Source organism: Saccostrea cucullata, unplaced genomic scaffold (genome assembly GCF_032062105.1).
Source record: "Saccostrea cucullata isolate Sc308-1 unplaced genomic scaffold, CSIRO_AGI_Scuc_v1 ctg7466, whole genome shotgun sequence".
NCBI lineage: Eukaryota > Metazoa > Mollusca > Bivalvia > Ostreida > Ostreidae > Saccostrea > Saccostrea cuccullata.
The window spans coordinates 20,001-42,456 of record NW_026933526.1 but is presented as its reverse complement, the minus strand read 5'-3'; the positions used below and the strand labels follow the sequence as shown (position 1 = coordinate 42,456).

The window sequence follows — 22,456 nt, the reverse complement described above, 5'->3', positions numbered from 1 at the left end:
CGGCGGCTTACACCAACAAATTACGGCAGAAAATTACGATTATCAAGAATATTTTCCGGAAAAAATAATTTGCTTTCAATGAGGTCTTTCATTTATTTCACTTTAAGAATAATATTTTGCCACTCATTATTTCAATACCAAACTTTTTGCATAAATTCATCGTATATGTAAGCATGTTTTCCTCTCTTTTGATGTATATTATTTCCATTGTAAGTACCATTATTTAAAAGATATTAAACCTTCTTTTCAGTCAAAGTATATATGTCCGAAATGACTTTCGGATCATCATCGAGATAAATTTAAAACCTGCAACCTTACACAATAAGTGAAGATTTACCTTCGTTATCTCCATATCCAACTTCTAATTTGCTTATGCGTCGCAAATGATTAGAACCCAGTTTGCAAACTTTTAATTTGCATTAACAGTCGCAAATATCAAATGAGACAGCGCTTTTCCTAATGCAATATATGTAATTATATTGTTTGTCCTGTCTGTCTGTTTGTCCGTTTGTCTGTTGTCAACTTTAAACTTCGCCATAACTTTTGAACCATGACAGATAGCTATAGAGAATTTATTTTATTGGTATGCATACTCCACTCAATACGCACTTTAAAATGACTACACGATCAATTGCTTTGTGTCCCTGTCTATGCTAAAGATAGCTTTTAAACTTTTGCAATAGCTTTTGAATTATTGGAAAAAGAGACTTCTTATCTAATATACTTAATAATATTTGATATACATACTCCACTAATTGAGCTATTTCAAATGACACCAAGATCAATGACCTTGTGACCTTGACTAGGACCTATATGTTAAAGACAGTTTTGTCGAATTTTGTTGCAGCCGGGCGCATAGTGTTTCAGAAACACATCTTGTTTATTCGATGTTTTAAGCTTTGTTTTTAAGCGTAGCTCTATAATGACATCAGAATGAAAAGCTATCAATGTTCATTTTACTAATTTTAACATCAGAGCATTAGTCAATTAAAATAAAATGCAATAGAATATCCAATGAAAGAAACTGCTGATAACGTTAATACCAAGAAAAATTAAATAGAAACTGCTTTATTAACCTATGAATTGTTTTTCCACTCTTACCATTACTCTCTACCTAGAAACAAACATAAGTCTGATGAAATTGGAGGAGCTTTATTTTCGATATTAAGATACCAAAGACAATTTTTATTATTTACCTTTTATTTAACATTCTGAAATATTTACATTCACTGTGTTTTTCTACTAAGCCAACTGTGAAATTGATTTGAAAATCATTTTCTTGTATACTCACGCGTAGAAATATACACGGAGAAACGTGTGTTACCGTGACGTCACAATAGAGATACAGCGACGTTAGTAATAGTATAACAATATAGGGCAGAGAGAAATTCAAATATTAAGTACATTTTCGGTGCTTCCAAACATGTAAAATGTAAATATAAGGAATGTTTTTAAGTTTAGTGTGAATTATTGGTGTGAGAATCACACAGACTTGCACGTAGGCATATTTTTCATGAAGCGCGCTATTCACACACCAATAACTCACACAAAACTTAAAAACATTCCTTAAAATGAATTCCTCTTATACATAGCTTCGCAAAGAAGTTGAAACTGGTAACATTACATATTGAATCAATATTACTTAATTTGTGGAGTAAGCAGTTGATCCTTGTTTCGAAGGACCGAATTCAATGCAGAACGTGGAGACTGGTCCTTCGGATGAGACAGTGTAAACAGAGATCCAGTGTTTATAATTAGTAGGTGCTGGTAAGAAAAAAAATCCCACATTGCTAAATGACCCCGAGTGCAGCGTATAGGTAAATAATTGTAGCTCACCATTGGCAAGTGGCGGCGTTTCCATATATATGAAAAATTCTCGAGAGGGACGTTCAACAAATAAGCATACAAACATGACTTCCGTATTCTTTTCGGAAGTTTAAAAAAAAAATGATGAAATATAAAAGTCTACTTCGGATGAGAATATTGTATTATCAGGATATCTTGCAATTAGCTATCAGATGAAGAGATTTCACTGAAAACTGAGCCGTGTCCCTAATTATATCAATTTTCATCTAATTTTTCATGTTTTCTGTTTTGTTTTCTCTGAATTTTATCTAATTTTATATAATGTTTTTAAATGAGAGATTTAAGACAAATCTTTAGATATGTATTGTTTGAAAATATATTTAAACAAGTCAATTTCAGGAAAATAAGGGAAACATTTATCACGTCAAAAATCATTTCAACTGTAATTCCTGTTATGTTGTATTTTTTTTAATATAATAAAATTGTGTATCTGGGAGAACTGGTGGGACTTTATACCAAAATCTCACACTCATTAGAAGAGAAACCAATGACCCTGTGGCCGCCCATTTTTACTCGGAATTTCACACATCAAGAGATTACAGCATTATAGACATTGCACAATTGTACAATAATGACATCGGAATTATAGAAAGAATTTATGGAAGAAAAAGTAAAATCCTTATATACCATTTGGTATTAACAAAAGAGAACACTTTTTTCCTTAAACATATTAATGAACAGTTTTGTGTGTGTCTACATTTTTTTTTACTGTTGATATATATGTTTATTTATATGTAATAATTATTTTACACAATCTACAGTCCACTTAATACATGTACTTGTTTAGTTGACGAACGGTTGAGGTTATATTCTTGTTTCTCGGATTGTGAGTAGTAACCAAAATAATATCTTTTGGAGCATTCCTTAATTCAATATCATATAAAAGACATTTATGTCTTCTAATGCTTTTATGTCTTCTAATGCATATAGGCAAGATCACCGTTGCTTGTTTTAGCTAATTTTGTAAAAATCAAATAAAACACTTTCATGTAGATTGTAGATGAATAATGTCATTTATTAAAAAATGACGGTATAAATGTGAACAATTTAACAAACTTGAAAAAAAACTAAAGAGCACAACATTAAGAGATTAACAAAAAAAGTATCATGCAAATAAACATAGCGATGAAACGAATGCATTTTGTAAGTATGTATTCTTTGATAAGTAAAGTCTGATATAAAAAAAAAATTGGTAGATGAGTATGACCATAAAACACAATTTATTATTTATCTTCTTATTTTATAAAAATAACTGATTGTCTCCGCATGAATGAAATATACAAATACTTTGCAACCTGTCGAGAATAAGTAGAGATAAGTTTACGTAGTAAATCCATTGCTATTCCAGTTGATTAAAACCAGTGTCTTTAAAAGGTTTAGATCGATATTCAGATTATAAGGGACAAGGCAATGAAATACGAATTTCATCTTCAACATTATTTCTAGAACAAACCGTGCAAACTCTATCCTCAACAGGTTCTCAATGATATCTACCGGTCTCTATTCGTATCGGTAAAAATCCACTTCTAAATTGCGCTAAATTTAAACGTAAATATTTAGGCATATCAAGTACTACATATTTTTCCCTGCAAAAAAGTATTTTAAAATAAACATAATGTATGAATATATAAACTAAATGATGAGACAAAATATTTACAGATTCTCGCCATAATTTTCCAACATTGTTTACATTTTGTACACACAAACATTATTTATGAAATTAAATACTTTTTTTATTGGAGGAAAAAAACATACAAACTATTCGTTTATGTACACAAATATGTAATTGTTTACACAAATTGACATTAAATACTACACTTCTAAGTAATTTCAGTTTTACAATTTTACTTTAAAAAGGTTTTGATGTTTTAGTCGTCTCAAAAAATTCAACAATTATGCATACGGTAATACAAAAAAAATAGTACCTTAATATACCGGGAAGACTTTAAAAACTAAATTATATACAACATCCTGAAGTTAAATAAATGTTTAATAAAAACACAAGGTTATTTTCGGGTATGATAAAAGTTGTAAAAAGAACCTCATAACAATAAACTGTAAAAGTGGTTATTTACGCTGGTTGTTAAGTACGTGTTTGTGAACATCAGACATTACGCGTGGGTGTAATATACTAGGTCGCACGAGTTACTGAGAGAGAAAAAATATGCGGCCATCGTTTCTAACATCGAGTTGTTCCCCTTTGAAATTGATAAAAAAGAAAAAAAATAAAAATAATTACAAACAAACTAAACCAATAAATAAGAATTTACACTGTTGGATTGGTAAATATAACGTCGATGTGAACAGTCAACAGCGGTGAAGTGTGAACACTTGGTGTTTTTTCAAGCGAGCTCAAACTTCAAAGGGTGATCTACTTACCTGTATCTGCCTGTCGAGTCTTGACAATAAAAAATAGGTATGATTGTAATGACTGTGAGTTTATGTAGCATTCTGGACTTATTATTATTTGAAATTAAGGGAGACATACACGAATATACAAAGGGAACAAAAATGAGTATCGATTTTTGAAGCTTTAATTACGTGACGTTGCTTTAAAATATTCAATATGAAGATGCATTTTTCATCGAACAATTTAAACAAGAGGCCCATGGGCCACATTGCTCACCTGAACGCTGTGGCTAGAAAATTAAGAAATTGGTTTATTATTTAAAAGTTTAAATCCAAAAGTAGTCCCATGACCAATCATTGCGTTGCTATTCTTAAGAAGAAGATTTTAAAAAAGAATTTTCCTAAATATTACTTATTATAAACTTTGGTAGGCCATTTTGGCACCGCCCTACCCTGGGGGTCAAGATTTGAAAAAATTTAATCTACACTACCTGAGGATGCTTCCATATAAATATAATCAATCATGGCTTTGTTATTCTTGAGAGGAAGATTTTTAAAAGAATTTTCCTATATATTTCTATGTAAAACTTTGGTTCGCCATTGTAGCCCCGCCTTACCCCCGGGGTTCATGATTTGAACAAACTGGAATCTACACTACCTGGGGATGCTTCCATATAAATATGATCAATTATGGCATACCTATTCTTGATAAGAAGAATTTAAAGAATTTTTCTTTATATTTCTTTGTAAAAATTTGGTTGGCCATTGTAGCCCCGTCCTATTGCCGGGGTTCATAATTTGAACAAACTTGAATCTACACTACCTGAGGATGCTGTCATATAAATATGATCAGTTATGGCTTTGCTATTCTTGAGAAAATCTTTAAAGAATTTTCCTTTATATTTTTATGTATAACTTTTGTCGGCCATTGTGGCCGTGCGCTATCCCCGGGGGTCATGATTTGAACAAACTTAAATCTTCACTACCTGAGGATGTTTCCCAATAAGTTTCATCTTTTCTGTCACAGTGGTTCTTGAGAAGAAGATTTTTAAAACATACCACCAAATTTTCATTAATACACAATTATCTCCCCTTGAATGAGGGAGTGGTCCCTCATTTGAACAAATGTTGATTCCCTTCACCTAAGGATGCTTTTGGCAAATTTGGTTAAAATTGGCCCAGCAATTCTTGAGAAAAAGTCGAAAATATGAAAAGTTTACAACAACGACGACACCGACACACAAATGACAGATTTTGATCAGAAAAGTTCACTTGAGCCTTCAGCTCAGGTGAGCTAAAAATGCATAGTTATATTTTTATCAATGTATGTGATATATTTATCTACTCACGTGCGTTCAATAGCACGATTTGTATATTAATGGTTCGACCGGTTTAACAGTAGAAGTAATAATCTAGAATTATTCCAGAAGTTTGAAATTTTGTGACCATATGCGCGGAGGTATTTTAAACGGTTCTTAGCTTACCGCGTAAGTAGTGTAAATTTCCTCAGACGCGTAAATATCCACTTTTACTGTATAACAGCTGAGAATTTTTTTAACTGCTAAGCATAGTGCACGTATGGATACGAAGGATAATATCTGAGTCTTATCAAGAGGCATTAAGATGTTATCACCCCAATGTTATCGATGTTGCATAGACGAATATGGAATTGTTCACTCGGTTGATTTTCGCAATGTTCACCCTTGAAAAGTTAAATTTTAATGTTCCTGATTTTCCTGATAAATCTTCCTATATAGTATTGTACAAATTATTTTCCATATCTTGCCATACAGAGGTCAGGTGGCAGAGGATACTTTTTTGGCAATCAAAACGTGTTTGACTGATGGTTTACTTAATATTGGGCTTAAAAACTGTAAATTGGAAAATTTTAAATACTCTTTACTTGTAATAACGGCATGTTTTATTATACTTCTGTTAAGGTCAGACGAGACGTTACTCAAAATCTGTTTTGTATATCTTTGTAATGTATGAAAAATATTCAAAATTTTCATAACATTCTGACTTCTAAACCAGTTTCTAGACGTTTTTAAAAAATACAAACACTTAAACATTTGAAATTGGAAAATTATTTTTCTTCCCCAAGGATTATATAAGAAAAACTACCCCTGGTATCTTGCAGAAATGCCTGGTAAGGTACCTCAATTTTTTTATGAGTAAACATGTTTAAGTAGCAACACTTCAATGACAAACTCTTAGAAAAATTTATCTATTATTAAGGAACATCTCGTCTCTCCTTAAAATGTTTCCTATACAAACATCAGAAGGCAAAATAACTATCTTTTATAGTCCACACATAGCAAAGCTATACCCTGGAGTATAGCTTTTACTATCCACCCTCGTAAAATTTTCATACAATTTTTGCCGCTAATTTTGATTTCCAGCGATAATTCTATTGAGGATGATGTTATAATGACTTAGTAGCATTGTGACGTCATCAGGATTTAAGATTCTTCTTGCAGTATTATCTTACTCAAAAAAATTCAAAGCTCAGAAATTATATTATACCACAGTATAATAAAACACTTATTCACTGTTTGTGAGTGGGATAGCTCTTTCATCCAACCCTTGACAGGGACTATTCCCTGTCGCGGGTTTGATAAAAGAGCTATCCCACTCACAACCAATGGAAAAGTGTATAAGTTGTACCTTGAGGAATTTGAAGCTTTTAGGAATAAAACATGAACAACTTACAACGAGAACCCTAATGATGGCTCAGGGACAATCTCAAAAGTTCATGTAAATCAAGCCTATTTTAACTATTTCGCCGCAGCTGCAAATGCCTCCAGGCCCGTGCTAGTGACCTAACCTACCACACAAATTGTAGAACAACAATTGTACATACCATTGAGTAGCAAGATATAATGGCTTAACCACCTCGTTTTCAAGCCACAATTAATTCTATGAACCCACTCCGCTTTTCTGGTTAAATACCGGAAAAATTATTTTTGATCTTAGTTCCTTATTTCTAGTCCATATCCCATATACAGTTGTAGTGACTCATATTTCAATAAAATAAAGAAGGCCACCAGTTCCCTTCACATGTACCCATAACTATTCTAGCAATAAAATTACCTATTATATACATTCAAACCTAATGTTTCTCTATTTTTATCTAATTTTTGACCGATACTTAATCCGAAGCCATCCTCTGCCACCTTAATAAAAATAGTTTTTTAACTTTGATATCTTTTTAGTTATTAATACAAGAAAAGTTACATCTCTATTAAACCAAGTCTATCTTGATATGGCTTTAACTCAATCTAATTAAAATTAGATCATCCGCTACCCTTCTGAAACATCTAACAACATTCCATTCACGGTCACGTCAGAGCGACCTTTTGATTACGAATAAACACAAAAAGTGTAGGCAATCAGATTCGATTGTACAAAAAGTTTCGGTAAACATTATAAGATTAGTTCCACGGCTACATATTCATTGCTGATACTGTCTTACGTTGAATTAAAGTAATTTTGGTATGAATTTAATGTATAGTCCGCTAGTCTGACATCCTTAGGGGAATAACACAAACGGAAAAGTAGAAATTGTTTGAGAATCGGTAGCACTTTCGGAAAATTTAATTTTAATTAGAATGGTTTTAACACTTCATATTGGTTATCTCGATGTCCACTGACATTCTGATAATCAGTCAGTGGCTGTATTTGTTCAGTGTTCTCAGTAACATCCTCCTGTGTCTGATAAGGATGATTCCGATTTTGTCCTTGTACGGTATCGTCATCAATGTAGTCATATTTTCTGTCCAGGATCTCGAGATCGATATCGTTAGCTTGTTGAGGTTGTTGAGTCGATCCTGTTCTAATTCCTGTGAATTTAGAAAAACAAAAGAGGTACTGTGCTCGCTAAATGATATCCCACATTCCATATGAATATGCATGCATGGCAAAAGTCCAGGTTTTTGCTCAGTGAGACCCGAAATAATAACGATACGGACCTCACAATTGTATTATAAAAATTGCTTGAGTATTGTATAATGTTATTCAGTAGTATAGAAGGAGCAGCAAATAAGAGATGGGTACCCTTCAATATCGCAGTGTCAACATTTTACTATGAGATATCCGAAATAAGTATCGGAACAAGAAATGAAATTTGAATTGCATAATGGCACTATGTCCCATTTATTCTGTGAAAGTCTCAATAAATTTCAATTTGAAGTAAAAGAGTTGCGAATTAAAGAAGGATACCCAAAGAGTAACAGGCAGACGGACGGACTGACAAACGGACGAACGAACGTACAGACAGACGGAGATCACGATCACTATTTACCATCCACTTTTCAAGTTGAGGGATAAATATGATGCAAATATTTTTTTTAACAGAGGCATAGATACAATAAATGTATCAGTGGTAAATTTTAAAAGTGACGTACAGTCAACTCTTTGATCTGACTATCTGGTTGCCTAATGAGTTCATTACTAAGTCAGTTGAAGAATTTGTCTCAATTTCATAGCATACAAAATTGAATATATTCTTCTTCAAAACCTCAAAAAATGACACTTCTAGATTACAATTTCACAGGAGATGAATCATTTTAAGTTTTGTATTTAAAATTTTGTTTATGAGCATATTCAAATTAGGTACTTTCACTTTATGTATAACGTGGCTGTCTATTTAGTGTCTATGGAAAGACTTCTTGAATAATTTTGTTGATCTGTGTGTGTGTGTGTGTGTGTGTGTGTGTGTGTGTGTGTGTGTGTGTGTGTGTGTGTGTGTGTGTGTGTGTGTGTGTGTGTGTGTGTGTGTGTGTGTGTGTGTGTGTGTGTGTGTGTGTGTGTGTGTGTGTGTGTGTGTGTGTGTGTGTGTGTGTGTGTGTGTGTGTGTGTGTGTGTGTGTGTGTGTGTGTGTGTGTGTGTGTGTGTGTGTGTGTGTGTGTGTGTGTGTGTGTGTGTGTGTGTGTGTGTGTGTGTGTGTGTGTGTGTGTGTGTGTGTGTGTGTGTGTGTGTGTGTGTGTGTGTGTGTGTGTGTGTGTGTGTGTGTGTGTGTGTGTGTGTGTGTGTGTGTGTGTGTGTGTGTGTGTGTGTGTGTGTGTGTGTGTGTGTGTGTGTGTGTGTGTGTGTGTGTGTGTGTGTGTGTGTGTGTGTGTGTGTGTGTGTGTGTGTGTGTGTGTGTGTGTGTGTGTGTGTGTGTGTGTGTGTGTGTGTGTGTGTGTGTGTGCGCGTGTGTGTGTGTGTGTGTGTGTGCGTGTGTGTGTGTGTGTGTGTGTGTGTGTGTGTGTGTGTGTGTGTGTGTGTGTGTGTGTGTGTGTGTGTGTGTGTGTGTGTGTGTGTGTGTGTGTGTGTGTGTGTGTGTGTGTGTGTGTGTGTGTGTGTGTGTGTGTGTGTGTGTGTGTGTGTGTGTGTGTGTGTGTGTGTGTGTGTGTGTGTGTGTGTGTGTGTGTGTGTGTGTGTGTGTGTGTGTGTGTGTGTGTGTGTGTGTGTGTGTGTGTGTGTGTGTGTGTGTGTGTGTGTGTGTGTGTGTGTGTGTGTGTGTGTGTGTGTGTGTGTGTGTGTGTGTGTGTGTGTGTGTGTGTGTGTGTGTGTGTGTGTGTGTGTGTGTGTGTGTGTGTGTGTGTGTGTGTGTGTGTGTGTGTGTGTGTGTGTGTGTGTGTGTGTGTGTGTGTGTGTGTGTGTGTGTGTGTGTGTGTGTGTGTGTGTGTGTGTGTGTGTGTGTGTGTGTGTGTGTGTGTGTGTGTGTGTGTGTGTGTGTGTGTGTGTGTGTGTGTGTGTGTGTGTGTGTGTGTGTGTGTGTGTGTGTGTGTGTGTGTGTGTGTGTGTGTGTGTGTGTGTGTGTGTGTGTGTGTGTGTGTGTGTGTGTGTGTGTGTGTGTGTGTGTGTGTGTGTGTGTGTGTGTGTGTGTGTGTGTGTGTGTGTGTGTGTGTGTGTGTGTGTGTGTGTGTGTGTGTGTGTGTGTGTGTGTGTGTGTGTGTGTGTGTGTGTGTGTGTGTGTGTGTGTGTGTGTGTGTGTGTGTGTGTGTGTGTGTGTGTGTGTGTGTGTGGGTGCGTGCGTGAAGGGTATCAAACGGGGACATTTGTTTGTTTACACACCTTCCAACCGGGGACGACCTTCCAACCGGGGACGTCCCCGGTTGTCTTCGATTGAAAATAGCGCCAAATTCGAAATCAGGGATGCCTAATTACCCCAAAAGGCCGAAAAAATCCATTTTTCAACATGTTGGAAAAATGTCCCCGGTTAGTTAGAATTAAAAGATGTGTGTTAGTGTGAACTTTTCATAATTATCGAAAGTTGGTATTTGGGGTTTACACACGTGTCCCCGTTCGTATAGTGAAAAACGTGTCACGTGACCTTTACTGAAACAAACATTACTTTGATATATACTCTTTCTTGTTTTTATGTCCGTATTTTTTAAAAGATTGAATTAGCATATATTATTTTTGGTAACTACTTTATGACCATCAGTCAGTCTGACAAACATTAATCATGTCTATGGAGCATCTTTTTAGTTATAGATGAACTCAAAGACGTCAGAACCGGGTCGGGGTGGTGGGGGGTCTTAGCCCAACTTTTTTTTCAAAATATATACTTAAACCTAGTATACACATTGAAAATTGCTGCCATTAGCACTCCCACTTTCCAAAAACACGTAGGTTCTAGCCTCACACCCCACCCCCACCCCTCACGAAATAGGATTTTCGTGTTCGGGAAATGGACATTTCCCCCTCTTTTTGTGCTTGTCAGAGATTTTTTTGATGATATATATATATATTTTTTTTTACACTTAGCCCCGCCCACAAGTTTCAATTTGCTCCCGAGGCTAATGCAACTTATGATGTACGATAATATTGACATAACTTTGGGCCGTTTATGCGTAATAAATTAAACCACGTAGTATTACAGTTTAATGATTGAAGAATAAGCAGTCGTGATTTATTCAACATAATATCCGTGGGCGTCAAAAGCAAATTAAACGGGGGGCCACAATGCATTGGGGCTATAAACCCCAATTAAACTGTAAACCCCTTTTTTCAATGCACAATTAATGTATATCTGTGCAAAAAAATAGAGAATGCAAGCTGATAATTCGAAATAAGTAATTGTTTACATGTACATTAAAGTTTGAAATCTGTAGTAAGGATGATTTTCTTAAGCTTAAACATAATTCTTGATTTAGTGGGAAAATTATACCCATATAGATTAATAAGTTTACGTATTATTTACAGAGTTAATTGAATATTTTTTTTTTGTTATATAATACACATTTCACCAGAACTGAACTTTGTCATGCATTTTGTTGGGAGGGGGGTTAGAGTGGGGTGAAAGTGGGGTTGGGATTGGAAAGTTACAGCGTACAGTTTTTTTTACCATTTTATTTGTAAGTTGTTATTTGCATAGCTAAGGATGCTCGTATCCATGCATGAGACTTAACTGAAATTCCTTCAATGTGATTTGTAATAGTAGTGTGGCAAATGCTAGCTGCAGAACTGTAACTCTCCGAAAAAAATATTTTGACAGACCGGAGAGCTACAATGTACAGCCCTATCCATTGTAAAAACTGTATATGGGTCATTTTCAAAAAATGTCCAAATTCCTGTTATACAAGCTTTTTTGAAAATTTTGCAATAAAAATCAAAATTTTTTTTACCTTATGAATTTAACAACAATCTACAAGTGTAGAAAAAAATTCAGTGCGATTAAAAATTGACTTGAATACTGAAAAAAGTCCTTCAACCTGAGTAAAATTAAAGAGAATTGCTTGTGATTTGGCCGGATGTTTGACTTCAACTCTGATTATTGATGTAGTAAATATAATTAAGCAGTGTAAAATGACCTTTATTGTGTTGTACATGTTTAATACTGTCTAAATGAATGCTAAAATGTGATTGAAAAAAAGTAAGAATATGATTTTTTTAAAGTTAAGTGTGTGTTATTTTGGCCGTGTCCTTGGAGTTACCAGGACATAAAAGTTATCTGTAACAGTTATCTTTCCTAAAGAAACTCTTTACTATCAGCCTCCTTCATTTGGTCTTGTTCCCGCCAAAATATCATGAGACACTTTACACAGATCTTTTATACTAAAGGCACAATATGTGGTTGAAGGCAAGTTTGATTGCAATAGTAATTTATTTTTGAGTCCTAGGAGTTACTTCGATATTGTGATGATAAATTTATTTGCCATTTCTTCGATGCATTGAGCAAGTTTATAACAAAATACCTATCATCTAGGAGCTGTGCTTTATGTTCATAAGTCAGTTATTGCTTTTATACTTCCAATTATTTATATAATAATTCCCTGGTGTTACTGTCCATTTTGTTACTGCAAGAAAAGTTACTCTAAGGATGTATCTAGTTACTCCATGGATAATTTACATAGAAAATAATTAAAAAGAATGAAAGTTGGAGTCATATGTTTTATTTTCCTCCCTTATTTAAAACTATCCAGTAACTAATTTTGTTTCAAAATGCCAAATTATTTACTAAATGTTTTTACCATTAGAAAATCATATGATTTTGCAGTCTTGGTTATGCAAAGGACAGAATTGGGTAACACCGCGGACCAATATAAAAAAAAACCCTTTAAATTCCCAATTTTAATACAACATTTGTGTAAAGTTTATTACAATATAAAATAACAGAAATATTTTTATCAAATTGGCATTTATTTTTCATATTATGTTTCCATGAGCTATAAATTAATTCAATAAATAATTTGAATAACACAAAGGACAATGTTTGGTAACACAATGGATGTAAAAACGATTAAATATTTATGCTATTAATATACTCTTGCATGTTCTTTTGTTTCTGTAGGAAAATATACAACTTTTATTTCTTTTGAATAAATTGAAATATCAAAATTTATTATGTAATGCAATCATATCCCCTTTTATGCTCTTTAAAGTAACCTATGGTAACACCATAGACAAATTCAGTTACTCAAGGGACACAGCAAGGATTAAAGATAGAAAAATGAAACAAGCGTATTGCATATGGAGTGGTTCATTGTATTGCAGAAAACAAATGTGGTGGGATATTGCAATTCAAGTAACAATAAATAATGAAGTGCTAAAAATATATGATGGTTAAAAATGGTAACACAAAGGAAGTTTTAGGTAACACAAGGGAATGTGAAATAAGGCAGAACATGATTTGTTTTCTTTAGTCTGAGGATTCTGGTTATGTTTTCTTGATGAAGATGATGTAAACAAGACACATTAAAAAGTTGCAATGAAGCCAATAGAATCCAAGACGTAAAAGATAGATTTATATCATTTAATTGAAAATACCTTTAAAGTTATATCAGATACGGAACATTTCTTTGCAAATGCATTTAAAGTCCTTTAATCATGTAACCCTTAGATGAAAAAGTCACAAATTGTTCATAACTGTTCTAAAAGGATTTCAAAAGATTTTTTAAGGAGACAATGTACCAGTCATTACCCTAGAATACAGTTTTGCATTTAGTTGAGGATGTTCTTCAGATTTGTCCAACTGAAATCCCTCATGACTGTTCTACATCCTGTAAAAGTTGGTGCTGAAAGAAGTTTTTAACCTTGGATGTACATAAGCTTTTGGAAAGTGGTGGTGAAGATTATATAGTCGAGGCAGCATTGGACAACAACAAGGCCAGATATGGTGGCAGACCACTACATTTCAAGCCACTTTGTTGGATTGTTACCCTGAAGAACTGTCAATGAAAGTTTGGCAAACGATCAGTGGATACAAGAGCAAAAAGGGCAGAAAAATATCAATGAAAAAAATGAAAAAGAGTACAGATTAAAAAAAGTCAAGAGTTCCTGATAGGAAATCCGACTAAAGAAACTGAAAAGACTGACACCCTGGAAGAGAAAGAATTGGAGTCAATAATGAACATCCGACTACAGATGAAGAGAAATCAGATCCTTTGGAAGAGAGACTGGATAAAGATACAGAAAAAATGAACTTAAATGTATGCATGGGATTAGACAGAACCTAAAACCATGTTCCTTTTTAACAGGCCAAAAACTGTAAAAGATAAAAGCTGGTATAGCATTGCTAATGTTTTAATAATATTGTCACCATCATATCTTGTAGATGTGTATTATGTAGAGAGCTCATTGTGGAAAGAGGCTAGCTGTAGATAAATGAAATGAAAATGTAAAATCCATAAAAAGATTAATGCATTCTATATACACATGTATTTGAAATCTGGTCATTTACAAATACATGTACATGTTCTAGTTTCACAATTATTTCTTCATTAAAAATTAGTTCTAGCTGATCTAAGACTCATCTATGTAAAACTTTTAATCTTTTAAAGGTGTCCTTTGTGTTATTTTTTGTCATTGGTGTTACAGCTTCTGCTTGGATATGTAAATACACTAACAAGTACTGATCAATGATTCAAAGTCATGTGATAGTAATTATTTATTATTCGGGCATAACAATTTGATTTCATTTTTCTACTGTCATATATATCTTATGATTGGATAGTTATGTCTATGTCGTTACTGTTTTATCCTTGGTGTTACTAGTCAGACTCAAAATGTATAATGAAAGAAATCCCCTGCCAATTTTTTATGTTAAAACCATATACTCTTATATTCACCTCTAGGGTAATTTCATTACTATCCTTTTCGGAAGGAAGGAGAACAACTTTATTATTTCTTTCTAAGTATTACACAAAATATCCTTAGTGTAACCTTTATGTCCTTTGTGTTATGCAAATATCCTTGGTGTTACCAACACATTTTTCCTATATTTATGTTCTAAATCTTTATACAATTTTATCGAAACTTGCAACACAATACTGTCGTTTTCTAATACTAAGTTTATTTGCAAAGCAAGTAATTTGTGCTGAGGTAAATGATGTATGCCTTAAGTAAACGTGTAAGATATATACAAAAGTTACAACACTTACAACTTCCAGCTATACTTTATCTGATAATTTTCTGTTATGAAACTTCAGTTTGATTCAATAGAATAATTTTATCACTATGTTGAGATTGTTATTCTAAAAACCTTAATTTTTTTTCTAAATTATGATTTTACTATGACTTTTAACTAAGTAACACCATGGACATTTATTGTTGGGTCCATGTACATATATTGTTTTTTTTAGTATATGTTAATAGAATTCTTTGTGCTTTAACATTGTTTATGCATCTATGATGTTTGAATGCTAAAATAAAACTTTAAAAAGTTTAGATTGCCACATTTATTTTTGCAAAATACTGGTGTTGGAATTTGGACAAATTTTGAAAATGACTCATATCTATTGCCTGAAAAAGAAACCAGGATTTATCCTTCCTTTTTTTCCTTAATTGCAAAAGAGATATTAATATTTTAAGAAAAAATCCTTACTACTATATAAATTACTCTCGTATACATTTAGGTGACAACTGTACAAAGTACATTGGACCAAATTATCTTGCAATTCAAATAAATAAATAAATAGTCGATGATTTTTCTTTGTGATTTCAACTTCAAGTCCAGGAGGGCTATCAGCAAAATTATAACATTTGTTGTTGCGGAAATATTGAAAAATATGTTAGCAACACACGGTTAGTAATATTTTGAGATGACACTTGAAAACTATGGAGAAATAAACCAAGAAACAGTGCGCAATAAATATACCGTTTTTACAATGGTTTGCTACAATGGTCTCCTATCTGTCAAAATTTATTTTTCCAGAGAGCTTAAGTTCTGCAGCTAGTAAGCAAATGCGTGTGGAACGATTAAATTTTAAAATAATGTTACGACAGTCTGGGATTTCTGAAGGGGAGAAATACTGAAGGAATCTAAATATCAATAAACCGCTCGCTTTAGGAAGTTAAAATGTTTAATGTAATGTTGATGAGAAGGAAGTGGGGGGGGGGGGTCTTATACTGACTATATATACAGTGTACCACAGCGATTTGATCATACCGCTTAGAATTCGAAGTACGTGAAGACTTTATGTTGAAAACCCCCTATAGATTAAATCTAATCTGTGCGATTCATAAAGTAAGCTTATATAGATTTTTACAATAAATCTGATCAATTAAAAGGACACTTTCTACATAATTAACTAGTAACCATTGTACCGTTAAATCTCCTACTTCTATTTTCAAATTAAAAAGAAGGTGTTGCAGTTCTTTTGTTATTTTCCCTAAATGTGTAGCAGATTAAAAGAATAATTTTGAGGTTTCACAAACTCATATTACATATATTTTTTTCAAATGCAACAATATATAAAGCACAACTAGAAACAGTATTTGGAAGCTGCGTATTGACTTTCAATTAGCCATTAAATGATGTGAAAATTAGTCTCATTGCAAAATATGTCAGATTTTCCGTTTTTTAAATAGGGAATCCCCATTGTTCTGAAAAAGTGCCTCCTTGAAACAGAATAATTTTGATATATATACAAAGAGGCAGAAATTTTCTTCAAAACTGCCATTTCCGATTTTTGTTTCAAAGAGGCACATTTTTAAAAACGCAAAAATTGAATTAAAATTATTCTCCAAACGAAATGCAAAATGTGAACATTAAATATCACGGTTTCTATCGTGTCCGAAACGGTCTAATGGATATCAGCACTTTTACTAGAGAATGGGTTCGAATTCTGGAATGGATTATTTTTGCATATTTTTTTTTCCCATATACACTTTTGAAAGAGAGAGAGAATGTCAAGAGTTAATTGAGTAATAATTATAAATGAGAAATGCAAGATTGAATTCTTTTCCTTGCTGAGACTTAAAACGAATGCTTTATAAAATTTTTCTTTTGTCTTGGAATGTATTGTATTGTTTAAATGATTTATTTTTTACATACTTTAGTTATTGCAATTTTGAAAAATTCTGGTCTATAAGTTAGTAGCCAAGATTTGATTTGAAACAAGTGAAATGTCTTGGATTTAGCACCAACAGTGTGATTATGGGACGCAGTTTTATTTCATGAAAAACATTCCCGCATGATGTCTACAGTATAGCTTTCAAAATGCTGCTTTAGCCATTGTGCTTTTTGTTGTTCCAACCTTTTTCGTGCAAAATGATGAAAGTGTTTCGCTGTGTCAAGCAGGAAACACCCGCCGTAAACATAGTCCTCTACGTAGAGTAACTATATTTAGACATAACGAGGGTATTTAAATGTCCTTCTCGATATATAGGGAATAATCGCGAGTTTCTGCAACACCCTCTTTCATACTTTTATAATACACAGAATAAATAACACAAAGGGTCCTTAATCTAGTGCCATCAAATGTTCATAGACAAAAAATCAGCATGTATTACCAGGGGTTTTTGGAAGATATCAAAATATGAAAATTTTTGCATTGTTCAAAGAAAAATATATAAAGACCACATAACACAATTTCCAGATTTTTTTCATCAAAATTTGTTTTGGAAGAGGTGTACGAATCCATACATAAACATTTAAAGTATTGCACACAGATCCTTTTCATTTAGTGAAACTCTTCAACTCTAGGGAAGAGCCAAATAAAGTTCAAACTATGAGGCATAAAGGTCAAAATTTCAAATCGGCATCGTCGTTATAAATATTCAGTGAGAACATAATGACATTGCGTGCAACAAATTCAGTTTACAATTAATCAGATAACTTTTATAGCACAACTAAAATTTAAAAAGATGGGTTTTTTAATATAATTGTCTTCTTCTTAAATTTTCTGTTTATAAACCATGAAGTTGCCTTTCTTCTCTTCCATAGGCAGATCTAGTAATTTCGACCGGGGGTGGGGTTGCGGGGGGGGGGGGGGGTAGACTACTGATCAATGTCTTATACTTTTTTCTATCAAAAATGTCGGATCGCCGTTTAAAGGAAGTAAATAATTTCTAAACAACTAAATATAAATAAAAATCTTTACAAATTGTTTTATGCATATATTTTTAAGAATAGGTACACTTAAATTGTTTTATGCTCTTGTGGGTTTGGTGAGGTGGGGATGGGGGTTCCACGTTTACTGTATTTAATTCCTTAACAAAAGGCAAACTCAATTTCAAGCTTTCATCCGAACAAAACAAAAACAGAATCAAAAGCAATTGTTAACAGAAAATAGTATTTTAGATATCTTTATAATTACTTCCTTTAAAAAAATTTTTTTAGTCAGTATTTTTGAACCAGTAAGAACTTTAAGCCAATTGATTTCGATAATAAACAATATCGCCAGTGTGGCACAGTGGTTAGAGCGACTGCTCTAGAGTCGCGGAGTAAGGAGTTGAATCTTACGTCGCAGGTCCGAATCCCAATGGCGGACTTGGAGACTGGATCTTCGGATAAGATCGTTTAAACCTACATCCCGTGTCGCAGTGGGTGCTGGCACGAAAGAGATCCCTCCATGCTAAATGGCCCTGAGTCGCGGAATTACGCAAGGATATGTGATTCTTACGGCGTGGGATTGAATCTTACCGTGGGACGCGTGAGACCGGTCCCACGGAGGAGACCATAAAAAGCGAGATCCACTGTTGCAGTATATGCTGGCAAAAACAAAATATCCCTCACTGCTAAATGGCCTTGATGAGTGCCGAGGCTAGGTAAAAATTTGCAGCTCTCCACCGGCAAGTGGTAGCGTATCCATGTTACATAATAAGTGAAAAAGTCTCGAGAGGGGACGTTATTTACAATAAAGAAATTGAATTCATACACATATTTTCCTCTATTATATTGTGATTATTTATACACAAATTTCCCTTTTTCATTATATTTTTACTCAATTCTCCTCAACTGAGGTTTTAGAATAATTTAGAACATGTTCCTTCTTGTAATTTTATAAGCCTAGGGTAACGTATACATACATCATTCACATTTTTTTAATGTATTTTTATGGTTTGTACTGGAATGTCCCCTTTTGTTTTGTGATCATTTATACTCACAATGTCCCCTATTGTATTGTTATTTTTTATACACAAATGTCCCCTATTGTATTGTTATTTTTTATACACAAATGTCCCCTATTGTATTGTTATTTTTTATACACAAATGTCCCCTATTGTATTGTAAATTTTTACACACAAAATATGTCCCCTATTGTGTTGTAGTTTTTTATACACAAATGCCCCCTATTGTAATGTGGATTTTTACACACAAAATATGTCCCCTATTGTGTTGTAGCTTTTTATACACAAATGTCCCCTATTGTTTTGTGGATTTTTATACACAAAATATATCCCCTATTGTGCTGTAGTTTAATCTATATACTAAGTTTCTTTAATGTATGACATAGGGTTCCTACAAAAATGCTTGTCTACGGAATTTTGGAGCAACCGTCGTATAATGCGATTTCCCTCAGGGCTAATGGTGTTCCCAATAAAATTTAATTGCTGTACTTATGGTTTCAGGGGGATGGGGCAGCACATTGCTATACGTGTTCTTACTACAAAATGTAGAAAGGTAGATATATGTGCTGTTCACATACGAATACAAAGATTGAAAAATAAAAATCAAGCTAATTTTTCTCAACAACAATCAAATACATTACATCAGTGAAACAGGGTGGGGTAGGGTTGGTTAAGGTCTCCTTTGTGTCTGTCCGTCTGTCTCACTGTCTAGCTGCCCCCCCCCCCCCCCCCCCCGTTTGTCTTTCTGTCCCCCAAAAAATTTCTAAATTTTTTTTCTAAATTTCTGAAATAGAAAGTTGTTTTTGGAATGGAAGTGTATTTTGATGAGTAGCATTTCACTTTAATATTTTTTTTAAAGAAATGCGACCGTTTAAATTTTTAAAGGATTTTCTAATCGACTGGATATATAACTAGCTAATTTTTTAGTTTGTGAAATTGCCGTGAAGTGACTAATCCCCGTGCATAAGTCAAACGCGCTAATATCAGCTTCGGAAGCTTATTCCCCGTTATCTGTAGATCTCATTGATTTAACTTTTGTTTCGGGAGGTGTCAAATCAAATGAGCTAGTTGCTGACCCAAAAGCTTCTTCCCAGTTATCCGTAATCCTCATTGATATTTTTTTTATTTTTGTATTGGTATAATTTAACAGTAAAAATGTATATCATTGAGAGACTAAGCAAGATTCCAGTTTCCCTTCATAACCATGTCCTGACCTTTGGGAACTGGAATCTCAGACCTGCGGCGTATGGATAATTTTATTCCAAGAAAACCATTGTCAACTGAGGCGCAGTAAAGGTTGTCAAAGATTTCAAAGGTTGAAACACTGCATGCTTTATGCATTATAATATTCTTAATATTCTATGAAAATATATTACGGTGAACCTTGCGTGCATAAATTCTGCACAGTCAATATTTTTTTGTAATATCACCGTCATCAAGCAGTTGATTGTTGCTATGATTGAGGGCGTGATTTCATTAGTCAGCGGATAAAAGTGGCTGCGTCTCGGGAAATAGTCCTGGTCATGGTGAATTATAATGTTGCCAACTCACCAATTATATACTTTTTGACTGTTTTATTATATTGATATATAATTAAAGAAAAATACAGGATTACGAATGAAGGGGGATTAGCTTCCGGACTAAACGCACGGGGATCAGTTTATCTTTTGGGGATTAGACCATTCACATGTACACCTACCGCTGAGCCATTAGATCGATTGACTGATTGTATGTTGTTTAACGCCCCTCTCGAGAATTTTTCACTCATATGGAGACGCCCTGAGCCATTAATATTTCTAGTCCTTCTAATCTGAGGAGATTTGAATTTCTTTTGAAAGCTAAACTTTTGGGTTGAGAATCAATGATTTGAAATATAATTCTAACTACACAAGTTGAAATACACTCATTTTTCATTTAAAAATCTATTTGTCGTTTATTTTACAATAATGCAGCTGTGGTTTATATAGACTCTATAACAACTCTGCATAAGAAAAACAGAAGGCGTAATTTGGCTCTGGTGTGATTTCGCCTGGGGGAGGGAGAGGGATTCTCCTCTAGGGGAAATCCATCTCTATAACACAAGTGCCCACTTTTTTCAGATAAATTTTAAACAATGAAGACGAGGGTGCTCGCTTGTATTCATATCTAAAGCAATCAGATGTTTTGCAAAAACATCTGTTAAAAGTACCCTATTTGCAGCAGTTGCAATCGAAATGTCTTGTAAATTTTCTTTTATAATTTAATCAACGATTGCGCAAAACATATTTTACTCCCGATTTTTTTTAAAATTTACGTTAATTAAGTTCATTTGTATATTTTTTATAAAAAATAAAATGATTTGAATTTAATAAAAATGTAGTAGTCATAAAAATTTGTTGCAATCAAAAAACACGTACATGTAATACGTCCGGATCATCGGTTTTCGGTGTGAAAAAAAAAATAGATAATTGTTGGAAGGTTTTGAAATTAAAAGATAAGATAAATTAATTGCTGAACTGTCTTTGCTTTGAAAGATTTTTTTTTATTTATTGTTATACTTTAAAATAATTGTTCATGTCTGTACGATAAAAAGATTTTAAATGCTTAACTGAGCTGGCATAAAAAAAAATCTTTATTGGACGCTGTTTGAGATGTTGGACCGGTCTATGAGATGATGAACCGCTTACATCACAGAATGGGCGGAGCTTAATCACATTTTCATTCGTTGGTGTTTATAAGTGATGAATCTGAGGTTACATTACGGAAGACAGTACAAAATGCATGCATGTCCAAAAAAAAAAAATGAAAGGTATCACACAACATTTATTGACTATATTCTCGAGCAAAATGCGTTTTGTCGACCATCGGACCTAGCGGTCTTTTGATTCTTTAGGTTCTTAGGTACGAACTAAGTCAATTAATGTGTAATGTTTTTATAAATAAAGTGCCTCAAAGATGCAATGTATAAATGTTAATGTTTTAAAGAAGTCGTCGAACCCCGCTTCTGTAATAATGACGAGTATACATGTATGTAAATGCACTGGATTTAATTTTAAAGTGTTTATCGATTATATTCAATAGCATGACCATAATCATAAGGCCAAATTAGATTCTTCTATTCTTTTTTTTTTCATTTTTGATTGAGTCATTTTTCGGAGTGATATCATACTATCATTGCCCTCTTCAGACATTGTGTTATATTTTTATAGTTGCAAGTATATCAAATGACAATTTTACTTAAATTGTTCAATACTGAACAAAAGATTTGATAAATAAAAAAAAAGAAAGCAAATGCATAAACATCAATGTCAGATGTGAACTTAATAGTTGGAATCATCATATTGAAATGCCATCAATCATGCCAATGCCACTGCAGCAACAAGGTCAGTGATGTCAAATTGATAAATTTAATGCAGAGAGCTTAATTTTAAAACCATATAAGAAAACTTAAATTTATATTTTCACCATGCAATAAGTA

The 22,456-nt window shown here is 33.5% G+C and overlaps 1 protein-coding gene across 1 annotated transcript in view; it reads right to left on the bottom strand.

The window, feature by feature from the left end:
• Window positions 1-6,477: 6,477 nt before the first annotated feature.
• The window catches only part of LOC134238540 (carcinoembryonic antigen-related cell adhesion molecule 1-like), a 24,975-nt gene continuing 8,996 nt past the window's right edge, over window positions 6,478-22,456 (bottom strand). The window contains exon 6 of the mRNA XM_062720660.1: window positions 6,478-8,057. Coding sequence (XP_062576644.1) covers window positions 7,822-8,057 — 236 coding nt within the window. The 3' untranslated portion in view covers window positions 6,478-7,821. The remainder of the gene's footprint in view (window positions 8,058-22,456) is intronic.